General features: G+C 38.4%; 1 protein-coding gene across 4 annotated transcripts in view; it reads left to right on the top strand.

Annotated features, from left to right (window-relative positions):
* The window catches only part of SYT1 (synaptotagmin 1), a 333,529-nt gene that overhangs the window by 270,674 nt on the left and 45,359 nt on the right, over positions 1-17,496 (top strand). For all 4 annotated transcript variants that reach the window (XM_063154985.1, XM_063154982.1, XM_063154984.1 and 1 more), the window contains one exon: positions 11,909-12,026. In XM_063154985.1, coding sequence (XP_063011055.1) covers positions 11,909-12,026 — 118 coding nt within the window. The remainder of the gene's footprint in view (positions 1-11,908; positions 12,027-17,496) is intronic.

Raw genomic sequence — 17,496 nt, 5'->3', positions numbered from 1 at the left:
TTAACAATGAGCTTAAACTGGTATCTGAAGCACTTTACATTGTACTTGTGGCAGGAATTAGCACAAAATAATTTAATCACAGTTAGAATCTGGAATATATGTTCAGTTCAGAGGTATTAGACTTTTAATTAGTTTATGCTGTTGTTTCAAGAGGTAGAGTACATGAATTTAGGAAGTATACCAAGTCTTATTTCTAGGCTAAATGGAAAACAGACAGAGATAATTCAGTCCTACAGTTTCCTGCTCTGTTGTATCATATAAGTCAGTCTTCTACCAAAGGCCAAAGAAATCACTCACAGTGACCGATGTGTTGTTACTGTGTTACAGGTAACACAGTAGGGTAAATTTTGTGCACCTGCACTTTGCTCCTCTTCCTTTTCTGTGGCCTTCTGCAGCTTACTTTGTGCTTGTCACCATCATAACTAGAGAAGCATTAGGGGTTGCCTGGCTGGCTTACTCACTAGAGGCATGGAGGGCTACTGTAGTTGTTTTGTCCCTTTTCAGAGTATGATTTTTTTCTGTAGAGTAAAGTATGATCACCGCAACAGAATTACTACTGCTGTGTCATTAAAGCAGAACACAAATCACTTTGAGCTACCATCATTGGTGCAAAGATGAAATCTACTTCTGTTATCATTTTGGATCCCGATATGTTCTCTGTGTGCTTCTTGCTGGCCTAAAGCTTGAGTAAAACATGTATCTGAAACTGAATCCAGTGACATGGAGGTCAAGATCTTTTCCTTGTCAATTATGTCTGCAATCACAATTACAGAAATAATGTCAGAGATAGAGGCTTCCTAACTAGCAGTGAGAGAGTTGAAAGTGGTGTTATTGCTGCTTGGTCAGCCACATGTGTTTGCCCACAACAGAATGGAACTGGGAGGTACTGCAGCATCCACTGACACTGATAAAGGCAGCTGCATTTGAGAACCCTTCTCTTTGCCTTTCTCCTCTTGTGGCTGACCTTGAGTTCAAATGTCTTCTTCTTAGCCAAGGAGCTTGCCATAAAATTCTGACTCAAGTCATTCCCTGTACAATTACCCTTATGTGGGGTTTACAGCTTGCTTTTGATGCCACTGGTAAAGAACATGGCACTGCAGCTTCTCAGTGCTGTGGCTGGCACCTGAGCTTCTCATCACATGCTTCATATTAGGTGCTACTTAAATTATTTTTGGTTGTCTGGAATCCAGTTATTTTACCCCTGTTCTTCCATATCTTCTTCAGTAACTGTGAAAATTTACAGGAGGATCTCTTGTTAATGAGTGGAGCCTCAGCTTCAGAACTGGCAGCAGCTCATTTTTGTGGGAGTGCCCTGAGGTCTGCAGCTGACATCTCTGGTCAGTTAATGCCCAGCCCAGATTTAGGAGTGGATTATGCTAAAAGTGGTTTTACTCACTCAGATTTGCACATTAATTATCAGGACAAACATTAATTTTTATGTGATTTTTTTTAGAGCAGACAAGTTTTCTATGACATGTGGGTCATTTATATTAGAAAACATTTTCTTTCTGCAAAAAGCCTCCTATTTCAAAAAAACCTTTGTTTTCTTTAGAAATAGTGCTAGTTCTTTTCAATTGATTAAGACATTTCTGTAAATTAGGTGGTATGTGCCCTAAATCTGGAGGACTCCTAGGCCTTCAAGGAACATTTCAAAGCATGTCCTGTAATTGAACTAAGTCTAGGAAACAGGCAGCATCCTGGAGCTAATAGTGTTCTCCCAGTGCCAGTTTGGGAGGAAAGTGGCACAAGGAAACCCCCTTACAAGCTTGAAAGTTAGACCTTGCTTGGTTTTGGAACAAGGAGCTAGAAACTGTATGATTTTCAGCCCTCAGCAATGTTTGTTATAGGCAGCTTTGCACCTCCACTGGAAAACTCTTAGAGGGCCTTTAAAACAAGAGTTTGAAAGTTTCAGATTTTAAGACAGAAGTAGGTGAAGAAAATAACACATCCTTTTATAGTTTTGGCAATACTCTATCTCTCTTTAAAATGTGTTCTTTATTTTTTACTTGAATGTTACTGGATTCTGCTCTGTTGCTGATTCATGTTATGCCCTTCTTCAGTAGATTCAAGCAATTTAATACATGATGCTTGCTCTTCTCTACATTACTTACTCACAGTAATCATGTCCAATCCTCTTTTCAAAAAGCTGCTGAAATTATTCTTATATGTTTTTCAAAATCAGGTTTCCATTTTTCCAATAAGAGTCATGACTTTTTACCTTCTTTGTCGTTTTCAGCATCTAAAAAAATTTATGTACACAAGAGCTGTGTGCCGGATCCTTTATTTCTTTGGCAGGCAGACCAAGTCACAGCCTCTTCTGATCATGTCTACTATTGATTGTTTTGCACAGCATTGCACTAGCAGTTCATGATCTGTAGCTTATGACCCTGAATCCTCAGCAGGAGGTATTGCATTGTAAGATACCTTTCCTGATTGAGAAGGTACTTACAAAAAGTCTGGAGTTCTCTGTCTTAGACTGTAGAAAATTTGCTTTCGGCTGTATGAAAATGTCCTCTTTGTACCTGGTTGCAGATAATTGATTAAGAACTTTCTTTTTGACCGATCTGTTGCATTACTATTTACTGTTATATCACCTGCCTCCTTTGTAAAAAAAAAATTTCCCCATTTATAAAAAACAGCTGCAGTCCTTGAATGGAAAAAAGAAAAAAAATGTGCATGCTTCCTTCATCATGCAAATTTCCAATCTTACCAAAGAGGGAATCTGGTTTTAGTTGAAAAGACCTTTTTTTTTTCCATAAAACAATGTGACTCCCCATTCATAATATTTTATATCCTTTAAATCAACATTATTACAACTTTTATAAATTCTTCTTTTGTTTCATCTGTGTTTGATTAAAGACAAATGACTGATAGATACCACCTTTATCGTATTTGGCCTTTTTTGAGTAAGATAAGTAAAACAGAACTTTTTCAGCCTTATTTCCCTTGTGGTCTAAGATTTATTAAAAAAGAACATCATTAAGCCAGAGATCTTATGATAAGTGCAGTCTTCTGTCCCAGATTTTTAGCTAACTGCAATGAACTCTTTACTGAAGAGATTAATACAATTGAGTGTGTGGTTCTGATTACTGTGATGACCTTTGATGAGCTGCCTTGTCTTCCTAAAGAACGTGTTAAGAGACTTTTTCAAAGTGAAATAGTGAGGAGAAGTAGAGTTACAAAAGAGGAGCTTGCCACTATGTATTTATCTAACACTTTAATATCTTTCAGTAGTTTCATAAAAATAAATGTTTGAGTGCTTAGTTTAAGAAGTGGATATAAGCCTGGTAAGGGTAAGTCAGTAGATTTGAAAATGTAGCACTGGTTTGAAGGACCTCATTCTTGAACTGAACACAAATATTTAATATGCTGGACTCAAGAAATGTAACACAAGGCATTGTGGGAGATATGTATTAGCTTCTTCATTTCAAGTGGAACCAAAGACAAAAATACTGAAATTATCTGAGAGAGTATTTTACATATTTCTGACTTCCCACAAACTAGGGAGCACTAGAACAGGAGCTTTTCTGAGCTTTACAGCTTGCCACTTTTCCAGCTGCATATGCTTTACCCTACCTCATGTTTAGGCAATTCCAATGCTCTGGAAAAATCTTCAGTACAAAAATCAGTAAAAATTGAACAATGTGAGAAAACTTTCTAAATGAAAAACAGTGATACAGAAAGGGACTTCTAGTCCTATGTGTGCTTGTAGCCTAAAAGCAATGAACGGGAAAAAAAAATATTATATTGGTTGGGGTGAAATTTTACATGAAAGAAAATCTTCGCCTTGATAAATTACAGGTGGAGAACTGTCTTGCTATAAGTCTTGACCTATCAGCTGTCAACTTAGATCAGCTGTCTGTGGTTTTCCCATTAGCAAATCCAGTTCATTTTCATCTTGCTGTGCCAGTCCTCGGTGTGCAGCCCTTTTAAGGTCCCTGCTGCAGTGCAGTGGGAATCCTTGTTTTTCGGTGTGGCTAAGTTATCTTTGTGTGAAAATAAAGGCACAAACTGGTTTTGGTACAAACCTGTGTTGCATGCTGCCCTGGAAGTTGGAGAGCAAGGTGAGAAATTTCTGTAAGTGTAAAGGAATGCAGTGTCTTAACAAAGATGGATCCTCAGATTCTTGCCCTGTTCGGAGAAGCCCTTGAGCATGTGGTGGGTCACCTTGTGTTCTCTTTGGCCTGCCCCTAGCTAGCCATCTAGCTTCTTGTTTTAAAACAATGCCAGTATGTGTTGCCTCTTTCCCAATTGCCAACTTAGAAGATTTTGGAGGAGGCTGCTCTGTGGTGTGGGGTTTGTGATGGGGGTCATGGAAGGGAGCTGGAGGTAGTGCTAGGGGATATTGGGGAGGAACATGAAAGCTGCACTGGCTCTGCAGCAAGCAAGAGAGGAGAGAAAGGGCATGAGTCAACATTTATTTAATGGCTTAGTAGTAGGTCTTATTGTCTTAGTACTTTGTTGAAGTTTCAGGAAAGGGAAGGAGATGGCTGCCTGTGAAGGGTAATCCATGAATTCTACTGAATTTCTCTTTATGGCTATTGCAGAACAAATAGAAATGTAATGCCGTATGGCTTCAGTAATGGCAGCACTGATTTTGCCTGGTGCTGATGAATTTCAGCAGTAGTTACCAGCACCACAGATGATTAGTCATTCCATCATACCAATCATTCCCACTTTTATTGGTTTGTTCAAATCAGCTTGTGTTTGTCTTGGAGTAAATAATGTATGGTTGTTTTAGCAAGGACTGTGCTCATGCCAGGTTTTTTGTACAGTACTGCATGCAGTCATATATCTTAAAAGGAAGAAATTACTAATTACTTTGATTCTTAATTGCAATTCTTTACTATCTACTGGTTCTATGTACTTTTGGATGTATTCTGTAATTTCGGTTCATAGTCTAAAGCTTTTAATTCAATCACCTTTGGAAACTAAAGACACGCTTGGTAGCAGACACTGCATTAACTGAACATTAAGATGCTCTAACTACAGGAAATTTCAAATCAAGCAAGGGAACTGTAGTGTGGCTTCCTATTACCCTATCACAGGAGGACAATGACTTTCTGTAGAGTGATTGCAGTGCATATGTAATATTCTAATAATTAGAGAAAAGCTTTGTGATTTCACTTCTCATAATGTCTGATAAGCCAAGAACAAAAATATTTCATATGTATTACATTTCCTTTCAATGTTATACTTAAACTACTCACTGGAAGACTAGCCTTGTGACATACTGTAGTTAATAAGTTTTCCATGCTGTCAAAAGTAATAATATTAGTGTGCCATTCAGTTAAACTAATTTTGTTTTGTGCACTGGCCTGCATAGACGTGAGTGACATTTAGAAATATGATCAGGCTGGAGCTGAGGAGAAGCCAAGTGGCAAAACAGAGGGACATGCAATCATTAAAGCAGAGCAGCCAGCTGCAAGCATTTGTGGGTAGGCAAAAAGTTATGGAAAACCTGGCCACGACGTTCAGCCACATATGATCCTTTTCAATCATTCCTTCTTTGCTCATTTATTTAACAAATTCATTTTCTTCTTGTTTCATTAAAAACTTGGAATGTTTGGCAGCACGGTCTCTTGTCTGGAAATCAAAGAGTGGAGTTTGACTAGTCTTTGATTTCAGCTGCCTTCGACCACAGCACTTCTCATTTTGCAAGAGGCACCTGATTGTGATGCTTTTAAACTGATGACTGTGAAGTGTCATTTTTCTACTAATAATAACAACAGTGTTTTCTCCTTCTGTTTTCTCTGCTTTTTAGAAAGCAGTAATTGAAGTAGTCTTTCTAAATAGTTAAAAAATGTAATAAGTGGACTAAAAGGAGGAAACTGACAAAACCTAGTTTGTTAATTTTTTAATAATATTGGTTCATTCAAATTTATTGCCCAAATTGCTTTCAAGTCCAATTTGCCATTATGTTGGGGAATATTACATAGTTATGGCAGTTAAAAGAAATGCAATCCACTGCTTCTTTATATCTATTGCAGTAAGAGGACAGAGATGTGTCACGAATTTCTGTTTCAAGTAGTACTGTTCAGAGGGGGCTGGGGGAAAGAAGGAGAAATAAGTAGATTTTTTTCTTTCCAGAGAAAGATCCTGATAGGTCTGTTCATTTTAAGCAAAGGTAAAAAATAGTGCTGGCAAAAAAAAGGTTGTATCACAAAGAGTCAGAGTAGGACTGTGGTAGGGAAATCAGTCAAAAGCAATATGCAATTAAACCCTTTCTTCTGACTCTTTCTCACTTATACTTTTTAGCGTGTAGGCACAGACTACATGCCTACAGATACCACCTTCCAATACCTTTAATGAATTCCCTTCATTTGAAAGAGTATTCTGTCTGCCCTAGAACTTCTCCCTTTTAAAATTGCCTCATGAGCCTTTACTGTCTGCCCTAGAACTTCTCCCTTTTAAAATTGCCTCATGGACCTTTACTTCTATTTCTGTTTTCTCTTTGCCTAATATCAGTCTCCTCCTTTTCATATCTTCTTTAGCCTGTTGTCACTGTTAGTCCCTTTTCTACAGAGTCCAAAGTGAGCCCTATGGATCTTTGCCTTGAGAATTCAGTTTCTTCCAAGGTCTCATGCTATAACCTATTTCACTTTCCTGATTGATTTGTGTGTTAGGTGTCTTGTAACTGCACTTGTATTATCAGGGGCTTCCTTTTGGGGCCAAGTGTGCACATGTGAAGAGAGTGTAATCTATGAAGACTCTTCTAAAAGAAAAAGTTAGTATAAGCAAACAGGAGAGACTTTTGATCAGACGTTCTGTACTTCCATTTTGTAAGACAAAACACGGCTGATGACAGAGTAAGGAATCGTGCAGTAGGGCACTTGTCTGTTCATATTTTATTGTTTTAAAATAGTTTCTTTAAAATTGCAGTAGGTGCAATCATGAAGATGGTTCTGGCCTCTCTCCAGAGGCTAAAGCACTCATTTACTTCCAGCTTGGCTTCTGTGTTCATGGGCATGAAATTTTTTCAGACAGAAAAGGAATTACTCTGCTTGTCAGATTAATGTATAGCTGTCAAAGCCCTTAGGTTTATATTGACTGGATGTATAGATAACATTTTGCAAGTCTGAAACAGGTACTTCTGCAATAAGCCTTTTGTCTGAAAGGGTTGGGAGAGCTCTGCCTCCCCTCTCTGCTTTTGTTATTTCATCCCATAAGTAGTGCACAGATTTGGGGTACAGTGGTACTTGGTGTGCATACATATTCATGTGATAGTCTCCAACGTGCCATAAGGGCTGACATGTTAGCTCCAGCTTTTCTTCCCCTTCCTTATCTTTCCCTGCTGCACCATCTATTTCTAGCCTGCTTCTACAAACTGAGGACTAGGAGTTTCTTGCTCACTTCCCACTCCTTTGCCTAATTGTGGCAGAATCATCTTCATATTGTGGGGTCATCTCAACCCTGATTTGCAAATATAAGAGGAAAAGATTCTTTCTTTCCTGATTATACCTATTGCAGGTTTGAGATGCTCTGCTTTGTTCCTTATTCATGTATTTATCAAAAATGCAGTGTCTTTGAAACTAGTAATGTCAGACAGCTGTGGTAGCAATAAAATTTCATGTTTACTGGTTTGTTGGGCACCCTTTTTTTTTTTTTCTTGATTGCCCTTCCCCAGTGTGATCCCTGTTTGCTCTATGGGTGGAGGGACAATGCTTTCATAATTCTAAATCCCAGCTATGTATACAGGTTGCTAATTCTACCCACTTGCTACTTTGGCTTAATTGAAGTTGGGACCAGTGTATGTCATCAATTTCTGCAACCATGTGGTTCTGTCACTGGTATTGTTGTGGCACCTTTTGAGGCTTAGTGTAATCATGCCTTACATGCCAAGAAAAGGAATTTGATGGATTCAAGATCTCCTTGTGCAGACAGCATGTGGTGGCTTAAAAATTGTATGAAGTCCATCAGTGTGGGAATTGGGATTAGAGATTCTGTCATTACGGTTTACCTGGGTTTCCTGAATTTGGAAAACACAAATTTAGCTCATAACCCACAGTTATGCTGTCCCTGTTTTCTCCACAGAGTTTTAAAACATTTTGGTAGCTATGAAAACTAAACAGTGAACATTACAAGCTTCCATTGTAAATACTGATTAGGGTAAGATGGTATTATCTGGGGTCTTTGCCCATAAATCACATCATTTTGTGTTTCTCTCAGGCTTACGCAAATATTCACAATCAAAACCAGGTACCAAAGTTGGAAACCAACCCCACTGTGTTTATATTCTTCCTATACTGATTGTTTTTGAGTCTTACATCCAATTAGGGGGAAACATATGGTGCTGTGACTTCTTATTTTGGTATTGTTTTACTAAGAGAACTGCAAGCATCAACTCTCTCATACTATCTTCCACAAAAATGTAGAGAATGTTTACATTAATGACATAGATATGTCTGTTAGAGATTCTGCAGTACAAATGAGAGTAATCTGCACAAAAAGCATTTTTCTCTGTAGCTCATTAGGAAAGTGTCCTGTCAAGGCAAACATGATTGCCTCAAGTAGGAGAAGAAGGACAAAACAGGCAGGAGCCACTTAAGAGTCATTTCTAAAAAGTCCAGGTTCTCAACAGGACTAAAAATAGCCTTTCCTAAGTTGAAGAAGTGTTATCAGCATTGTCTCTGTCATTTATGTTCTGCTCCATTGCATCCTCTTTAAAAGTAATGAAGTTATGAAGTTGCTTAGATGGAGAGAATCTTTTGATTGGTGTATAAGCATTATACATGGATAGGTTAATGACTATGAAACTCCCAGCTGGAAGTTTCTAACACTAACTTAGAATTTCCATCAGAGATCAAAGTATTTTACTAACATAAATTATTTATACAAAGGGCTGAAAGAAATTAATAATAACAATAAGGCATCTCCATGGGCTAATCACCATACCAGCAGCACTCATCTGTACCGTGTAGCCCTGCAGGAGTTTGTAATTATCTCCTGCAAACCACACCTCTAGTAATTGGGTTTTTTAGCTTCATTGCAGTGCTGCCACTTCCAGTGCTTTGCCTGACAAATACTTCTTGAGTTTTTAAGGAAAAAAAAAGTATTGCTGTCATGCAAAGAGAAAAGGTTACAAGTACAAGTTGTAGAAACGCAGTTGATAAAGATTTTCATACCAACAAAAGAAGTGCTAAACCTGATTCTGGAGGCATTTAATGAGGTGCCTACATTTTTACTTCAGGTTATTCACTGGAATTAGCCCATCATCTGCTGCCATTTCCCATGGCTTCCTGGTGATCTATTGAAAACTGGCTGTTTGCGTGATGCTGCCTTCTTTGTGTTTCCTGCAGCTAAAATTACATTAAAAGAGGCTAAAAAAGCATTAAATGCCCTCTTAAAATTACTCTTCTGTATAGACAATTACAGTATTTGCACAGAAGCATAACATGATTGCAAACAGAAATGCTGGTGAGAGGTGATGGTCTCCGTGGCAATAGCTGTTGAGTGTGCAGTACTTCCTTCAGCTACTGCTGATGCACTCAGATCAGAAGCAACAATCCTAACACTATTTTATGCTTTCTAACCACACTCTTGTCTCAACACGAGATTAAAAAAAAAACAAAGCCACCAAACAAATTAAAAAAAAAAAAAAAAACCAACTAAAAATTGAAACGAACAAAAGCTAAAAAAGCCCTTACAAATATCCACTGAAAGGAACAATTAGAAGCATGGTATTGATTTAAAAGGGGACAAAAGTTCCTATGCTGCTACAATTAAAGCTCTGCCTAATGAATCTGGAAATGAGGCAGAGCCCTTGAATATTGGGTGATACGTAGGTACAGAGATCTCTAAGGTGGGGGGACTAAAATATGAAAATATATACCTCATTTCAGTCTTTGGAGAGCCCCATGAATCCACAGGCAAATTTAAGCCAACTCTACAATGTAATAGAGCAGTGACTGTGAAGAACACCAGGTGGCTGGGTGTCCTGTGATCATGATAACACAAATCAATAAGCAATTGATTTCTTTTGTTCTGAACAACCTGCAAGTGATAGATCAACTTCACCGTTACCCTATCCAATATGGACTTGAAAAACCAAATGTCAGGTGAACAGGAACATGTTTTGCTGTCACTGTGCCATTCAAAGCTCAGCTAAAAGCTAGGCATGAGCTATGCAGGTTGCATGGCTGAAATCTATATTTTCATTATCTGAATCTGTGCTGGGATTTAGGACAGGATATGCAGTCAGGCAGGAATAGTAAATTCTTTCATGCCAATGCAGACCATGTTCTGAAAGACATCTAGGGTTGTTCTAGATATGAGTAATTTTTTTTTATATTTTTGTCAGTCCTTTTGAACAAGGTGATAATGTCATTCTAGCCCTTCTGGTCAGATAGAGGTCTCTTCCCCAACTACTCACTTTGCAACCTGAAGAGTCCTAATCTGCTTAGATGTTCCTTCCGCAGAAACTGTGTCATATCCTTGCTTATTCCTGCTGCTTTTCTTGGAATCTGTCCCAATTCTACCACATCCTTTTGACGTGACGAGGACTCCATGAGTTTTCAAGATACTGGCACAAGTGCATCCTGACAGCATTATTTTTATCCAGTACAGATTTAACATCACGAGCTATTTGTTTGTTCTGTCTAAGCGTTTCTTAACTACGTGTAACTATGCTTGTTTTATATGTTTCCTGACCACTGGTGGTTGCTGAGACGATGTCTGGCAGGGAACTGTCTATTACTATACCCGGATTTCAGTTCCAACTTGAAATAATCATTAGAGAATCTGTCACATTATAGGTTAAGTCCTTTGCACATGGACTGTCTATTCTGTAGGAAATATCCACTGCATCCATGAGCATGTGAGCAAGTTGCTGTCAGTTGTGTCTAGCAAAACACTGGAAGCAAAAAGATATGATCATAAAAATGTACTTTATACTCTACTATCAGAATAAATTGTGGAAGTAGACATATGCCATAAGAACTAATGCCTTTGAAAGAGAAGCGTGGCTATCTGAAATTTTTTATTGGTCTGCATGGTGTAAGCTCATCCTTCTTGTCTCAAAAACATCCTTGTTAGCCCCTGTAGAGATACCATGGGCCTTGAAGCAAAGGAGGAAAGCAGCTTGGATCATCCAACTCATCATTTATAAGCAATATCCTCCCTCTCTCATCTGCACGTTCCTATCTCTTATTCATCCTTTTAAAACAAAGTTCCTGTAATTCTGAACATCATTCAGCTTTTCCCTCTTTGCCAGGACTGTTAGGAAAATATTAAGCGATGAATTGCAAAAGGCTGCTTTTGGCAGGATCTCAGATGATGGGCTGGAAGGCAAAACCAAATCCTTCCAGCTATTCCTTATGTGAGGAGGGATGTACTGTGTCCTTTCATGGTCTCTATCTGCCTGGCTTTTTTCTCTTCCAACAGACAGGAGACAAGTCTTTTTTGATACTGCATATTTTGTACTTTGTGGATTTTTTTATACTTTCTGCTTTTGTGGCAAAGTGTGACGAGAAAGATCCATATTACTGTTTCACAGCAAACAGCCTAGTAGCTGTGTGTGCATGTTTCCTAACAGATTTCCACTGAAATGCAGCCTGAAGAAAGCAAAACAAAAAAAAAAACCTGGCTTAGTTTAAAGAGCAAACAATATTTGTGGGACCCCTATTGTCAGGGGTGAAATTGTGAAAAGTATCACTTACTTTCTGGCCAGCACATATCTTGTCATTTGGTTGTATACAGGATAGTTGCTGGAACAGACTTGAGGTTATCAAGGATTGAATCTGGACAATTTGTGGTAGTTTTCTCAATATTGTTCATTTGAAAGTTTTCTTTAGCAGTACAAGTCGGAGATGTAATCCTGCTAATTTTCTGCGGGGCTTTCAAAACTGCATTTTTCTAAAGGTAAAAAACATCATTAAAGTAAAACATCCTGTCTTGTTTGCCTTCACAGCAAGAGAAGCTGGGTGATATCTGCTTCTCCCTCCGTTATGTGCCTACTGCTGGCAAGCTGACTGTCGTCATTCTGGAGGCAAAGAACCTGAAGAAGATGGATGTTGGTGGACTATCAGGTATGTGTGTGAAAATCTCCTTGAAGATTTTGCAGGTTGTAAAGGCAGAAAACCAATTAGTTTTCTGTTGGAGGTCCACTTGGCTGAGAAGGTAAGGGCTGTAGCTCCCTGTCTGAAAGATGTGGTTTTATGTTTTCTTGAAAGTTAGAACATGACTGAGTATATCAGAACTAATTGTCGCTTAAAAAAAAAATCACAAGACACTGCATGCCACTCCAAGACAAGGTCTGAAGTGTTACACGATCAGATGACAGTGCAAGCTCTCTGTGCTTTCCTTCTCTTCTGTTGCCTAGAGATAAATACAGGCTATTCAGGCAGAGAAAAAAAATCTGACTACAATTCCTGTTGTCTGTTTAATCTCACAAAATGTGAGCATTTCACTGCATTGTTGCAGATAATAGGTAATAGAGGAACTCGCCACAGGTTGCCATGCTGACTGCTGTTTGAGGTGCCAGGAAGGTTGTTTCTGCATTTGAAGGGCTCAGGTGTGATTGCTTGCACGTGCAGAGTTAGAGGTGCTCTGCATTTGTGTGCACGGCAGAAATTGAAATGCCAGTCTTGTGTGTGTGTGGTAGGCAGTGAGGCTGATACATCCAGGGGCTCAGTAGCTGCCAGCAGCCCTGGCAGCCTTTGCATGGGCTGAGGCTGTGCACGCTGGGGGTGACAGGGTGTGTGCCACCTCTGAGGGACACACCTGCGCTGTGTCGCAGCAACCTGCTGCAGCTCCCTGTAGGCTTCTGTTCTCTGCTGCATCTGGAATTTGGACACAAATTACTGCATAAATTGCCAATTAGTTGAGACCAAATTAAATAACAAGATGCTTTATAAGGTGAGGTCTTTTCAGGAGAATTGTGGGTTTTGTGCCTTCTGTTTAGAAGAAACAGTTGCTACCCACCATTGAGAATGAGGCTATTTCCAGGACTGAAAACTTTTACAGCTGCCGCTAACACATAGATGATGTAATTTCTCAATTTGATTTAGTAAGTGACAAGAAAAAAAGTGTTTTGCTCTTCCTTTTTTGTAATCTTAGCACAAGGTAATAGCTGTATGCAAAATAAACAGAAATGGGAACTTACTAAAAGCAACTGTGAAGGTTTTATTTACCACTCTTGATGAATAACTGGAAGACCTTGCTATAGTGTGGGGAAGCTAAGTCTTCTATCAATAACTAGTTATTTTTTGGTTTTTGTTTTACTTGCATCTGAAGTCATCCTTTGCACAGCAATAGACAAAAAAGTGAAGGACATACAAGTGTTGTTGCAGTCATTACTCAGTAAAGTCTGGCATTTTCTTGTCCACAATGGACACTCGATTAAGACATACCACTAATAGTTTCCCTAACACTCATAATGAACAAATTGCAAATTAATGTTCATAAGCACATTTACTCCTAATGGTTTCCTAATGAAAGATTAGATTCTCATAATGACAGAGCGTGGGGATTTTTGACTGAAGGTTAGCTCTGACAGCCAGAGCATCTATATCCTTTTCCAAACTTTGTGAGAAATGTGATAGATAATGGGTACTCAGCTTATAAGAAACCAAAGAGAGGGGCAGGGGAAGCACTAATGAACTCAAGAGCAACAAACTTCAGATGGAAAATACAGTACATTTTGTTGGAAATAACTGTGAGGACATGAATGGACTTAATCTCCTCTATGTTCTGAGCCACATAGAGAACATTTAAATTTCTAGGGCAAGAGAGGTTTTGTTCTCTGTTTTTAGGGCCATGCCAAACCTGAAACATCATGTTCTCTTGGAGACAAACAAACCCAATGGGATACCATAGTTGTAGCAGGAATTCAAAAGTCACTGACAGTGATAAGTGGCAGTTAGTATGGTATTCCTGGGGTAGTAATTATAGATGAAATAATGTTAGTTTAAAGTAGATCCAGTATCTTTCATTAGGGAATTTATCTTTTGAATAAATTATGCAGGAAGAACTTTGGAAATCAAGCTGAGATTCTGTTGTTATTATTCACACTAAATATTACCTACTCTCTAAGTGCTAACGAAGGTGACAGAATTTTATCTTGATTGGCAAATATTTCTCCCTAGTTTTGTTACTTTCTGTAGATACTAAAATGTCTTTTCATATTATAAAAATGAAAATTTAGCATGACAGTGAAGGTGGAAAAGGTTAACAATCAAATGTGAACTCAAACTGAATGTTACCTATACATTCAACAGCACCATTAACAAGAGGTGGAAATGCTAGCTGACACCGATGGGGTAAACAAATCTTAGCAATTTGTCAGAAATAGGCAAAAAATACCTTGTTGTTGTTGTTGTTGTTTTGAATTTGGGATATATATTTTAGTTATTCTTTCCTATTTTTGAGAAGATGCTGGAAAAGCAGAATGCAGACATTTGGAAAGGGTTCTGTTTTTCTCTTGCACCCATCTTTTATGTCTCTGTGAAATTTACCTGCCTCGCAGAGAGAAGGAGCAGAGGCGCCTGCAGAGGAAACACTGACAAGCATTCACAGCACAGTGGTGGGCAGCTTTGTGGCTTCCTTGTGGCTGCTTCTCTCCACATCTCAAGTATTACTGCTGCTATACCAGTAAATATCTGCTATACCTTTGCACCTCAACAGTGTTTCAGGTTTCAGCATTTACATTATCTTTAGCCCCAGTCACTGTGGCTCAGTAGTCATCTGAACTTCTACCACTCTACATAAATTTATTAAATCCATAATTGTGGTCAATTTGGCTTAAAAACATGCTTGATTTTATTTTTATTATGTACATTTATGTTATGCAGATAGAGAGAGCCCTGTTACAAAAGTACCCAAAGCAAGAGAGATTGAAGTATATTGAGAGCATTACCTTTCCTAGCATTTTTACAGGGCCTCAGCTGGTAAACCTTAATCCTCCTAGTCAGCATCTATGTCATACTTAATGGTTACTACAGTTGCTTAAAAAAAAAAAAAAAGCTTTATAAAAGCATTTATCACCAGCATTTTCATAGATTTCATTAGCAGTCAAAAGCCAAGCATAAATTACTTTGGAAACAGAAAATAAAAGACAACAAACTAATCATCAAATTCATTAGACTTACTGTAGCAAAACCATATCACCCATCTGAGTAATAAACTCCCAGGTCTTAAACTTAATTTCAACATCAGGCTGTGACTAGGGCAAACCTTGGCTTAAACAATGGAACTATTTAGCCTGAGCTCGTCAAGTCACTGCAACAAGTGGAAGTTACTAATTCTGGTGAGCAAGGGCCTCTGGCAAGCTATTATGCATATTCTAAAAATGGCATTGTAATTATTTAGATTATATTGAAATGCATTGCTAATGAATCTGACATCTGGAAGGTGATATGTTGGAATTAAGGATACAAAGCAATTATTTCTTTTATCTGAACTTGGTGGTCTTGGGTGGCTTTATAAGCATACTTCACCTAAAATGTCTATGAGATTTAGAAGCTTAGGTCTTACAGGAAACCTAGACTCCCAAGTTAGTCCATTGCTTTTGTTTTGTTTCAATTTCATTTAGGTGATTTTCAGAATTGGAAGATTTCAAAACCAGTTTGTGGTTTAATCTCTCCAAACAGTCCTTAGAGACATAATCCAGGTAATTCCTTGATAAGGGCATAATGCAGCTCACCAGTGCCATTCAGTTCACAATGGTTGTCTGTTAGTTATGGTACTTCAATAGGTTTATGATCCCTTTTGCTTCAGAAAAGGACAGGAATTATCTGCAGCTCCTCTATGAGATATTCATCTAAATCAAAGTAATACTGATTTCAGATACAGATTTAAATAAGTATGAAACTTTATTCTGAATTCATTTTAATCTTATTTGTAGTTGCAATTCTAACTTAATTTTTAAAGTGAAATTGATTGTGTAACCCTCAGTGCACTTGAGTAGTAGCTAAATGTGGTCTGTGGGATAAATGTGGTGCTTCTTTGTACTACATGGGAAAATATGAAACACATACACATGTTTTTACAAGCAGTTCTATAGTTTCCATCTATTTAGCCATACCCTCCATTTGTTTTGTTCCTAACATAAAATAAAAACTTTCATTTCAGCTTCCATCAGCTTTCTCTGCTTTGACTATGCCAGTTGTTGAAGTGAATGACATGAATACCTTGAAAAGCATTTTTCCCTCTAAACCTTTCAGGAGTGGCTGGGGCTGACTCTTAAACAGTGTTGTTATAAGGTGTTTGGCCACTCAGGCCCTTCAGCTTAAGTGCCTTATTTTGGTTTTTTAAGAATTTCAGTGGCTCTGTATATTATGGTGAAATACTAGTTTGTATCAAGAAGTCAGCCTTTAGTAGGTGTAAGCGTTAATGCATCTTGTCATCTTTTCAGGATTAATTTCAGTCTGGTTTATTCCTTCTAAAAATCTTTGAAAGGTAATGTGATTTTGTTCTTTTTGTATTATTTTAGTACGCTTAGCTTTTAGTGAGTATATTTACCAAGAATGTATCCTAAAAGCAAGCAATACACTCTTCCCTTATGTCCTCAGCACTGCTGCCTCTCACCACTCCCCAGTTTCTATGGGGAATAGATGCCCTAGCTGGCATGGGCTCAGATATTGAGTTTGGGAATTGTTGCCAAGTAACAGATACTGTAGCAGACCCTAAATTGCACTATTTAGTGCAAATTAATGCTTAGAAAGAACTGCAAGGAGAATAGGATTGTCATTGGATCCATGTGCTCTTCCTTCTGCAGAAAGCTGCAGATAGAGTTGTGAAAAGAAAGCAGCCCATAATCGTGCCCATTATGTGTGGAAGCTTATCTCAGCATTTATGAGTTATAAATAGAAAATACACAGCACCCCTTTGTGTCTGCCAAGTAAATACTCTGAACAGTCTCTGGGGACCAAATGGTTCCCTAGCAGGAATACAGCTAGTTTTCTACAATTCAAAAGATTGTATTCACATTCAAGAGGCTTGGTTCAATGTCTTAGTTAAAAGAACTGAGAAATTAAAAATTATTTAGAGACCAGCTCTTTGAAGACCAAGTGAATGCTCATTATGCAGTCAGGGCATTCACTTTAATAACTTCATGAAAACGTAAGAAACCTTAAAAGCTGGCTAACATGAGTGCAATGTTGTGGGAAAAGAAATACACCCTTAATGTCAGGGTCTTGCTGTAAGCCCTATTGTAAGTATAACTCAGCAAGTATTAAGGGAAGAGAAAACAGCCTTATTAAAAGGTGAAAGTAAAAATAAACAAGCCACTACCACAGCTGTATTTTCAACTAGCCTAGTCCTAAGGAATCCAGCAGAGATCAGTACCAACAAATATATGTAAGTTCTCTAGTTAGTGTGGAGGATTTCTACATCATCTAACACGTCAGACTCTCTACTGCACCAGCAGAACTTGCAGCAGCAGATGCTGCAGCCGCGCTCTCACGCTCGCAAAGCGGTCACACAGCATTGCAGCAAATTCACTGTGGGTCCTGCAGTGGCGATGGCGTCTGTCAGCAAATCTCCATCACATCAAAACCT

Source organism: Melospiza melodia, chromosome 4 (genome assembly GCF_035770615.1).
Source record: "Melospiza melodia melodia isolate bMelMel2 chromosome 4, bMelMel2.pri, whole genome shotgun sequence".
NCBI classification, from domain to species: Eukaryota; Metazoa; Chordata; class Aves; order Passeriformes; family Passerellidae; genus Melospiza; species Melospiza melodia.
Note: the sequence above shows the minus strand (reverse complement) of the source record. Positions and strands in the feature narration are given on the sequence as shown.